The sequence below is a fragment of the Urocitellus parryii genome, chromosome 11 (assembly GCF_045843805.1).
Source record: "Urocitellus parryii isolate mUroPar1 chromosome 11, mUroPar1.hap1, whole genome shotgun sequence".
NCBI lineage: Eukaryota > Metazoa > Chordata > Mammalia > Rodentia > Sciuridae > Urocitellus > Urocitellus parryii.
Genome location: NC_135541.1, coordinates 125,070,272 through 125,081,121, shown reverse-complemented (window position 1 = coordinate 125,081,121; position 10,850 = coordinate 125,070,272). Strand labels below are relative to the sequence as shown.

Here is a 10,850-nt window from a genome sequence, read left to right as displayed (position 1 = left end):
GAAAGTCATCTTTGGAGTATTTGGGAGTTTTCTGTTTATGTACAAAAAAATCCACAACACAAAATAGAGGTTTTTTGTCCATCTCTGAAACTGCCTGTCTGTCCCGCCGCCTGTGTGGCCAAAGGGAACGGAATGGACATGAAAAGTATGAATGGTTGGGCTTGGGGGACGGAGAGGGCATCTCACAGACAAAAAAAAGGCCCCTTCCCCAGGAGCCTCCAACCCTTCCCCAACTGCCACCCCATCTCATCTGCTCCCCACTGCCTAGGTTAACACAGCAAAGGAACGTGCCACCATCTAAAGAACAGTCCCCAATGTCCTTTAAAAGAAGCTGAATATTGACCTTTTGCTGCTGGCTTTGTTAGGCAGAGATGAGGCCAAAGGAGGTGTCCTTGAAGGTCTGTGTGGCCTTTGGCCAAAGCCCCCGAGGGATGAGAGTGGCCAGGGGCTGGGGTCCACACAGCATATTTGCTCAGTGTTGGAGGACAGTGAAGGTTCCAGAATCCAAGGAACTCAGTCCAGGGAAATGATATCTGACCGACAGCCAGTCAAAGAGGGACCTGAAGGCAGAGGTCCTCCATGTCCCTCCCTCAAGGGCGCCCCAGGAGCCACAATGCTGCTGACACGGCCAGGAGAGGGTGCTGGAGTGGAGCTGCGGTGAGAGCTCCCCAGTGTGGGGGCCAGTGGACCCAGAAAGTGGGAAGGGGTCCCCCGGTACTGGAAGAAGTGGCCAAGGGCATCCTGTTCATCTAGCGAGGTGATGACGGAAGGACCATAGTGCTGAGGAATCAAGGGCACAGTTTAGGGTCTATCCCCACTCTCCCACCTCCCAAACTCAGCTCAGAAATGTCCCATGGGGTCACCGAGCCCCTGTGGGCTTCAAGGGCTCTTGTTTCTCCAGAAGGAGGACCTCTGTGCTCTGCCTGCTCTCCCACACCCCTCCCTTTCGCGCTGCCTGGAGACAGCCCCTCCAGCACACCAGGTTCTTGGCCTTGAGGTGTCTGAAATGTGGGGCCTGGGCGGCAGCGGGGTACACCCAGTGCTTTAGGTGCACAGGATGTGAGAAGGCGAGCAGGCAGGGGCGGACGACACTAAAGACCCTCAAAGAACAGTGACAGGTTCCAGGAAAACATGTAGGAGTCTGAGGAGGTACTAGTGGGGCCGAGGGGGAAACAGCTACCTTCATCCTCCCTCCCTCACAGGAAAGATTGAGTTCCCAGGGACAGTGGCAGAGACCAGGGTGCCCTCAGTGCCTAGAAAGGAAGCTTCAGAGCTCTCAGATCTTCATGGAGAAAGGAACCACTTACCTGACTCTCAGTCTGAAGAAAAGAAAATAAATCTAAACCTGGCAGGAAAAGAAAAATCAAAATCAACTTCCTATCTGACCCCTTCACTGCCAAAAGACAAGGTCTGTGGATGGTGGCTTCTCAGAGGAGACCCAGGAGACTTTGCAAAGGAGCAGGGTCCCATCTGTGCCTCAGTGTCATACCTTGGATATCAGCCCCCAGGGGGAAGGCAGGTGGGTACTCAGGTAGTGGGAGACCAGACAGGAAATCACTGCCCAAGGTGCCCATGGCAGGACTCCGTAGCACCGAGGAGGGCTGGTGACCAGGTGTGAGGACTCTGTAAGGAAAGCAGGGGCTGGGGCAGCTAGTGGACCACACTGTCCCCCAGGCCGACTTCCCAGGTCCCCTCTACCCTCTCCACCTTTCCCGGCCTCCGGGTTTGATCAGAAAGCATTCCCGACTCTTCCATTGTCCCTTTTGCTGTAGATTCTCTTACCCTTTGCTTCCAGGTAGTGTTGGGATGGCAGCTGAGGTGACAGGACAGTGCTTCTTGGTTGGGGGCAGATCCTCCTCATCTGATGAGCTTTCTATTGTCAAGTCAATAACTTCAACCTTCTTCTTATTTTCTGAAGGGTTTCCCTCTTGAACTGGGCTATATTGGAGGCCTGTAGGTGGTAAGAGGACTGTCTTAGAAAAAGGGCCATCTGAGATTTAGCTCAGCTGGGGGTCTGGGGGTCACTCACCATCCAGCCCATACCCTGGCGGGGGGCAAACCTCAGATGCCTCCTTCTTGGGTTTCATTGGGCACCAGGATCCATCTTCCATGAACTGGATCTCATCACAATCCGAACAGGAATTAAGAATCTCCATGAATAAACTAGAGGAAGGGAAAGATGGGCATTTATGAGGCCCAGGAGATGGCTGCACAGTACTCAGTTCTGTGACTCACCTTCCTGTGACTCAGTTTCCTCATCTGTAAAATAGGGATATCCACCCTATTAGACCTCTGAGTCACTGTTGAAATCAAAGTAAGTATATATGTAAAAGAACTTTGCAAACTTTTGCTGTTAGGTTTTGACATAAATACAATCTGAGCACTTGTTAGGTATAATCTAGGAACAAGATAGAAAAAGAGATACAGAACTCCTTAAACCATCTCAAAAAACACACTGTAAGCAAGACCCATATGAAGACTCTAGAAGATGGATAAGATTAACTAAGAAAAAGAAATTCTTTGCTTATGAAAAAAAATCTTTACTTGTGGGAAATAAAATATTCTTTGCTTGTAAGGAAAAAAAAATCTAACTGGATTAGCACACCCAGACCCTCAAATGAACTTTATTGCTATGCTCAGTAGAAGGTGAGATAGTTGTTAAAACAATATGTTATAACAATTTGGTTCAGTTATAACTGCGCTACTAACAGTATAAACTTGAGCAAGACTCGATCTCGCTAGGCCTCAATTTCCTCTATGGTACCTATCTCACAGGGTTATTAGGAGGATTCAATGAGATAAGGCACAAAAGTGCTCAGCACTAGGCCTCATACATACATGTTCCTTAATATTGTCACACTCACACACGCACATGTCTGCATGTATGTACATTTGTGAATGTACAGCTAAAGGGGACAGAGCGAGAGCGGGAGTTCATGTGACGGGAAGTTAAGCCATTTATGTCAAGAGGGTCCTGGTGGATGCCTAGCTAAGAGGAAGAAAAATGACCCTACCCATCAATAATAAGAGATTCGTAGGGAGCCTTCTTGTCACACACAGGACATGTCCATGTTGGCTTCTTCTCATTCATCTGTAGATAAAGGGCAGCATCGAAACTCTGCAGGTGGGCGCAGGTGAGAGCACGACATGGGACAGTCAGGCGCATCTTCCCTAGCTGAGGAGAGAACTTTCTAGTCAGAGACTTCACCCTGGTTTCATTCCAGAAAACCTCACTCTCACTCCCAAAGAACACTCCTCAGAGTCCAGAGGTTCAGCCCGACCTCCCTCCCCTTTCCCTTCTCCCCTTGTACCCACCGGGCACATGAGTGACACCCGGAGACTCGTAGTAGCCACCTCACTGTCAGGGTCAGCCGTCAATTTCTCCTTGACTGAAACAAGAGTGAGGCCAGAGCCATAGGGTCAGTAAGGCTGAAGGAAGCCCCGGGTTGGTGAGGCCGAGGCAGATGCCTGGCTAAGGCAGCTGGGTGGAGAGTCTGGGGATCACTGGACTGGTCCCGTGGGTGGTTGAGATCTGGGTTACAAAGGCTAGGTGTGAGGGAGAGACTTCCCAATTCCTGAAGTGGTTTACACATGGCTACATTAGAGATGACCTAGAAGGATCTGAAGCTGCTTTCCAGTCCAAGAACCAGATCCCATCCATCCTGGGAACGGTCTGGCTTCTCAACGTGAAGACTGGTAGGGAGTACAGGAGAGAGTTGGAGTTCGGGTGAAAAGAGAAGGAAGTTGTCACAAGAAAGGTATTATGAAGGCTGGAGGGCCAAGAAGACTGAGGTCCAAATCAGAGGGGGAAGAGGAAAAGGATGCTACTCACTCAGGGCCCGAGAATGGTCTGGGTTGCGGATGCCCTTGGCTCTCAGTTTCTGTAGAAGGGTCCCTGCAGTCAGCTGCCTCACCAGGTACACAGACAAGGAGTAATTCTACTTGGAGGAGGGAGTCAGGGGGAGAAAATCAGCTTCGGCTTCTCATACCACCACCACCACCCTCTTTTGTCCCATGAAGAACAGAGATGATGTCCCTTCATCTCCTGTAGGCCTTTCCAGGCACCCTGTTTTAGTTTTGCTCACCCGTCCAAACTCAGATGACCAATTAACCACAATGGTGTTGGGAACAGTGGCTGAGAGTCGAGCCAGTGGTGTGATGTTGATGGGGCGGCTGGGCCTCTTAGGTTCAGCCCCATTCTTGGTGGGAGGAAGGTAACCCTGAGGAAGGGAGGAGCTGGTCAGTGGAGAGGTGGCTCTGGGAAGGGGCTCTGCTATGACAACAAAAGACACCTTGTCTCAGGTTGCTGACCACCTGGGGGAGAGGTCGGCTCACTCATGACCCATTCAGTGACACACAAAACTGGGATATTACCTAAGGTTGTGTAGGGGGTTCATGCCTGGAAAGAAAGGAGAGCTTACTTACTGACCAAGGAAATTCGAACCCACTCACTAAGTCCTTTAGGAGGAAGAACAGGGATACCTCACTTCCTCTACATAGAGCTCTAGGGCTTTGACTTTTAAGTCTTCCCTGCTAGGCACCATGGTGCACACCTGTAATCCCAGCAGCTTGAGAGGCTGAGGCAGGAGGATCACGAGTTCAAAACCAGCCTCAGCAAAAGTGAGGCACTAAGCAACTCAGTGAGACCTGCCTCTAAATAAAATACAAAATAGGCTGGGGATGGGGCTCAGTGGTTGAGTGTCCCTGGGTTCAATCTCCAGTACCCCCACCCCACACACACAAAAAAGAAGTCTTCCCTGAACCTTTGGATTGAACTAATGTCACTTCTCTAGTCCAAATAGAACTTTTGTTTAGCTGTATCTTTTTTCTTTTTGGCAGTATATAACCCAAGGGCATTATACCATTCTACTGAGCTGCATCCCCCACACCCTTTGTGTGTGTGTGTGTGTGTGTGTGTGTGTGTGCGTGCGTGCGCGCGCGCGCACACACACGTGCACAAGCAATATGGGGATAGAACCCAGGGGCCCTTTAACACTGAGCTACATCCCCAGCCCTTTTTTTTTTTTTTTTTTTTTTTTTGAGACAGTTCTCACTAAGTTGCTTAGAGCTTCACTAAGTTGCTAAGGCTGGCCTTGAACTTGTGATCCTCCTGCCTCAGCTGCCCAAATTGCTGGGATTATAGGCCTGTGCCACTATGTCCAGTCCTATTTTAATACTCTCTAGAGTATATCAACTCTATCAATAAACTGAGTGCCTACTATGTGGCAGACACTGTCCTGGGCATATCTCTCTCATAATAGATTTATAGTTGTTATTTTTGAACTAAAACAGGAATGGGTCACTGTCAGGAGATGGAAAAGGCATTTACCGGAAGGGGGCACAGTTTCCCATTGACCTTGACAAAGAGGTTGGGGGGAAAATAATCCTCCTGGGGGCAGCTGGTCTCACAGAGACAGAACCTGGTGAGGGATGACAAAAGATAAAAGGTGGGAGGCAGTTACTGGAGTTGAATCTGGCAGAGAGGCAGGGAACCTCAGAAAATCAACCACGACTGTCTACAGCCCTAAGCATCCAACAGTCCCAGGGCTAGAGGAAGGAGAAGTTGTGCTCCGTTTGTGTACAATGTGTCACAATGCATTCTACTGTCATGTATAACTAATTAGAAGACAAGTGGACAGTGGCAGAATCTCTATCAAACCCCTATTTCACTCCCACCCTACTAGGAGCCCAGCAGGGTAGAGAGGGAATATTAACTCACCTTAGCTGCACCTGTATGGTATAATCACATTTGGCCCCTGGCAGAACCTCTCTGTAAAAGGGAGAAAGGTATCAGCCTCCAGAGGGAGGGGTGAATGACAGAGATAAAGTTGATGTCCAGAGAATAGGGAAGAAATATACAAATGAAAGACAAGCAGGTATAGGAGGATGAATAAGGAGGAGAACAAAAAAGAAAGAAGGCAGAGTCCAAGGATAAGGGAGGAGGACTAAGAGAGAGGTACCTGGATGTAAGAATCTGCTGCACTTGCTGAGGTGTAAGGGCAAAGGTAAAGTGCGCTTCCTCAAACCGCTGGCTAGAAGTGGATGCTAAGGACACAAAGGGGCAGTTATTCCCAAATCCATGCACAGGCAGCCACAGAAGTTGCTTCCATCCCAGATTTCTAATCCCACAGAACTGAAATCTAAGGAAGGAGTCCAGCCTACACTGGAGTCCAGGAAGACTGAGGGATCACACAGAGCCATACCAAGGGTGGTGGGCCGGATGAGTTCCCCGTAGACTTCATAGAAGGGCAATGGTTTCATGGTGACATCAGGGTGCACGGGCTGCGGTAGAGGGGGATGCAAGTCCACCTCACGCTTGGGGCCCAGAAGGGTGCCAGGAGCCAAAAGGGCTGGGGGAATGGGAGTCAGAGGGCCAGGGGAGCCTACAGGAGAGGTGCCAGGGGGCAAAGAGAGCAGAGAGAGATCAGAGGGCCCTAGGGTCTTCCGGGGAAAGCGTCGGCGGTAAAGTTCTTTGATCTTCATCTGGACACTGGGGGCACAGCTGGATTTGAGGAGGTGTAGGGCCTTGGCTAGGAGTTCGTGCTTCCGTCCACTCTTGTTCCGGCCAGCAAAGCCAAGGAGCACCTGCAGCTCAGATACCCGGAAACTCATCACCATGTGCTGTGAGAAGAAGAGAGAAGCTTGGGAATCCCACCGTGCACAAGCCTGTTAGCTAAGAGCACTGGGCTGCGGCTGCCTTTCCCTCCAGGGTTAATGGAAGGGTGCTTCACAACTAGTAGATTACTGCCAAGCAGCTGTCCTGGCCCAAGGGACGTGTCAGTCCACTCAGCAACACTCAGCTCAGCCTCACCACCACCACCTCTTCCCAGAGCCAGAGCGACCCTCTCCACACCCCTGGAAACTGGACGGTGGCGGCAGAGGATGGCAGACAGCCTTAGCCATTAAGGCCTCCGACTCCATCCCTGCCTCTAGCCTAGACTCCCCTTTAAGCTGCTTATCTCCTCTTCGGCTCTTTCTCAGACTTTCAGACCCATCCCAGCCTCCTGGGAAAAGGACAGAAGGCAGGAGAAGGAGGGAGAAGACAGATTCGGGTCGGGCGGCCCACAGAGGAGAAAAGGGCCAGTGGCTGGAGCACTGCACACCCTGCTCCTCCCTCCCCTGCCACCTCAGTCCCCCCAGGTATCGACCCCCAGCCTCTGGGGCTTTATGGCCAGGGTTTTCGGTCAGAGTTCACTGCTCATAAGTCCCCCAAGTCCTTTCTTGGCATCATTACGTAGCCACCTCCGTCATTCCTGTTCTCTGGGAGGGAAACAGACTCAAACCTGCGGGGGAAGGGTTCACGGGGATCACCAGCCCAGGTACCCCGCGGACCACCTGTGGACGCCGCCTGCTGGCCTCCCGGGAGGACAGAGGCCCGCCCCCCACACCCCCTCGGGGACAGGCGGCCGGGAGGTGGGGGCTCTCCCCGAGGGCTGGAGCCCGGCTCGGCGGGGGAACACCTGCCGGCCCGCGGCCCGGGTCTCGGGCGGAACCGAGCCGGGAAGCAGGGGAACCGGCGTCCAGGCGCCGAGAGGGCCGCAGACGGGGGTTACCTGAAGGGTCTGCGCGGTGGTGGGCGCAGGTGCTCTCCTTACGAGGCCCGCGTCGGGGGGCCTCCGCGACTCACAGGCAGGGGCAGGCCCTGCGCGCCAGCCCTCCCCACTGGTCCCCTCACCCCAGGCGCCGCGCTGGACCCCCTCTGGGGAACGCGATGGCAAACTTTGTTCCACCCTCCTCCCCATCCCACGCCTCCGAGGGTCTCCTTCTCCCCGGCTCGGCCGGGGCCTTCCCTCCTCCCGCCCCGGCTGCCCAGGACCGGGGCTCGGGAGGTCCGGACGTCCCGCTCGGCCCCCGGCGCGAGGCTCGGTGCGCGGCGCCCCCCGGCGGCCGCCTCCCGGAGGCGCGCGCGGCCCCCCGCCTGGCCCCGCCCCCAGGCCGCCCTCCGCCCTCGCCGCGCGTCCCCGGCCCCCAGCCTGCGCGGCACCGCGGCCGGCTCCACCCAGACCTCCCCTAGCCGCCGGCCACCGCCACCCGCGTCCCGCCCCGCGCCGCGGCCCCCGGCGGCCCCCGGCCCCACCCTCCGCGGCCCGCAGCCCCGCCCCCGAGCCGCCGCAGCCCCTGCCTCGCCGGCCCCAGCAGCCGGTCCCCGCCGCCGTCCGCGCCCTGCGCGCCCCCCAGGGCCGCCGCCCGGGCTCGGCCGCCCGCCGGGCTCCGAGCGAGGCGCGGAGAGGGCCGTACCTTTAATTCGCCCAGCTCCGCCATCTTGAGACATCGCAGGCGCCCAGCCCGGGCCCGAGCTCAGGCCCAGGGACCGGCGCACAACTCCCCACCCGGCGCTGGCCGCAACTGCCGCCCGCTCCGCCCCGTCCGGCCCCTACACCTCCCCTTCCCAGCCCCGCCCGCCCGGCTTCGGACGAGCCCGGCGCGGCCCCTCCTTCCGCAGCGCCCCGGCCCCCGCACGTCTTCGGCCGCTGGGCACCGCCGTAGAGCGGGAGGGAGTGCCCTGCGCCACGACCGCGGGGTCCTCGAGGGTACCCGAGGAGGCGGCCGAAGTGCCAGGGGAGGGCTCTGCCACGCCCGAGCTGGGGGGAACGAGCATCCGGGGAGCCACGGGCACTGGAAGGATGCAGGAAGGTCTGGGAACCGCGGGGCGCAGAGCCGCGGGGAGGGCAGCGCGGTGGGCGCGAAGGTCCTCGCTCTCCGTCCCTAGAGTCCGACTCCAGAATCAAGGTCCTGCCAGCGCGCGAAACGGGCGACGCGGCCCACTTTGGGGAGTCGTGGGCAGTTAGAGGCTGTCCCCGTCCTTCGCCTCGCCTCCGTCCCCCCAGCACACCAGCGACGACCCGGAGCGTGCTCCAACTCGGCAGCGGAAAAGTTTGGTGCGGGGAGCGAGACTCACCAGCGCCGTTGCGGGAGCGAGGCGGGGCTCGGGAGGCCCGAGGGTGCCTGGTGTCGGGAAAGGGGCTCGGCAGCCCTCCGACGGGCTCCGCGGCTGGAGACGGACGGCCGCCGGACGCGGCACCGCAGCTCGGCCCGGCCCAGCTCCCGGCTGGGGCCGCCCCCTCCAGGGTTAGCCCGCCGGACTGCGGCCAGGGGAGGGGGCGGAGCCGCAGGAGGGAGGGGAGGCGTCCGAGCGGGGCGCGGGGCACCGAATTCCTGGTGCGGGGGCCTCCGGCGGGACGCGGTCATGGCACCTCTGCGTTCCCACCTCCTCCGCGACCCCTCGCAGTGCTGCGCAGGTTAGGGGCGGGCCGAGACCCTGGGGTGCCAAGAGGTTCCTTCTTGGATTGAGACCCCTTTCTCCCGAGGGGAAGACCCAACCCTTAGCTCTACTGTGGACCTCCATCCACTGCCCCAAAGCCAAATGTATCCCACACCTTTGGTGCAGCGAAAATGAACATAGGAAAGATTTTCTTACAAAAGTAATCTTTCTGGCCCTCTCAGAACTGCCTCTACGCCTTCCTCCAGAGCCTTGGATCCTCCAGAGGCCCTAAACCCATTATTACTCGCTATTGCAGAGTAAATCCGTTTCTATATCCATGGAGATAACGACCTTAGGGCAGTGTATCCATACTTCAGTCTGGAAAAACTTGCAGCATTTTATAGTTGTCTGGGGCCTAAGGAATAATGTTATTTTTTCAATAATTACTTTCAAAGGGGGGGCTATAAATACTTGAGTGTTGGTTAGGGATTATTAGGTGTGAGGCTATAAATATGTACCTTGCAAGAAAAACTCAAGTATTAGCAAAGACATGTCTATAATTGGCCTTACAAATAAAAAAGCTTTAATAAATATTAGAAATAATCCCCTCATTTAGCCTATGCTTTCAATGTAATCATTCCCATGTACTCCAACCCAAGCCATAAGACTGAAGGTGCTAGCTTAGCAATATTCCTAATTACCTGTCAAGTGGACCCTGCCCAGCTACTTGGTGGTGTTCCTAGGGAAGAGCCACTCTCTCCTGACACTCGGGTCTTTCCTTCCCTGTACTGCTGCTTGAACTGGTGGGCCCCTCAAGTTAAACTTTGGCTAAGTATTTGGTTCTAAATCCCAATTGTTTCCTGCAACATCTGAGCCTTCTTCAGCCCCAAGTTCATTTTTTGTTGTTCTGTTCAGTCCTCTAAACTCAAGTTACTATGGATTAGTGTTTTCTAGAATTTTCAGTATTGTGGGGTGGAGAGAAGGGAAGATTAAAAAAGGAATGGGGCCAGGTGAGGTAGCTCTCCCTCTTAATCCCAGCGACTCTGGAGGCTGAAGCAGGAGGATTGTGAGTTCAAAGCCTCAGCAAAAAAAAAAGTGAAGCGCTAAGTACTCAGTGAGACCCTGTCTCTAAATAAAATACAAAATAGGGCTGGGGATGTGACTCAGTAGTTGAGTGCTCCTGAGTTTAATCCCTGGTAACCAAAAGGGGGGGGGATTTTTGAGCAATGGTTATCTTCATTATTTTGGTTGTATGGTAATTTTGTGGGACGCACACACACACATATAAAACAACATGTCAAATTGTATACTTTAAATACACGGAACTTATGTATGTCAATTATACCCCAATAAAGCTGTAAAAATTTAAAAGAAAGTTAGCCTCACCTTGATTCTTAGTGATTTCATAAAGGAAGAATCTCCTTTAAAAATAATTTGAGGTTGGAGACAGGAGTGTAGCTCAGTGGTCGTATTTGTCCTTAGCATGCCCTAGTTTCAATCCCTAGCCCCACACACATACACACACGTTAATCTGAGGTTATAAATTCTAGCCATCCTACAGGACAACACAAAACTGGGGACCTGAACCTCATCCTCCGTGCAAGCTCTATTAAGACAAAACCCATTTATGTGCTGTTCATTCTCTGTC

The 10,850-nt window shown here is 54.4% G+C and overlaps 1 protein-coding gene across 5 annotated transcripts; it reads right to left on the bottom strand.

Moving 5' to 3' along the window:
* Nucleotides 1-27: 27 nt before the first annotated feature.
* Pias3 (protein inhibitor of activated STAT 3) lies at nucleotides 28-8,338 on the bottom strand. 5 transcript variants are annotated; one of them, XM_026380984.2, is made up of 15 exons: nucleotides 8,239-8,338; nucleotides 6,388-6,621; nucleotides 6,204-6,282; nucleotides 5,961-6,045; nucleotides 5,720-5,770; nucleotides 5,330-5,420; nucleotides 4,086-4,220; nucleotides 3,833-3,938; nucleotides 3,316-3,389; nucleotides 3,015-3,175; nucleotides 2,030-2,163; nucleotides 1,783-1,951; nucleotides 1,490-1,623; nucleotides 1,308-1,345; nucleotides 28-780 (listed from the first exon to the last, which is right to left on the bottom strand). In XM_026380984.2, the coding sequence occupies exons 1-15, from the start codon at nucleotides 8,260-8,262 to the stop codon at nucleotides 514-516; spliced, it is 1,782 nt and encodes a 593-aa protein (XP_026236769.1). In that variant the 5' UTR covers nucleotides 8,263-8,338; the 3' UTR covers nucleotides 28-513. The 5 variants fall into 5 exon arrangements, with proteins under 5 accessions (XP_026236769.1, XP_026236766.1, XP_026236767.1 ...); XM_026380981.2 differs by lacking the exon at nucleotides 8,239-8,338 and adding an exon at nucleotides 7,554-7,853; XM_026380982.2 differs by having other exon boundaries at nucleotides 6,204-6,621.
* Nucleotides 8,339-10,850: the final 2,512 nt, after the last annotated feature.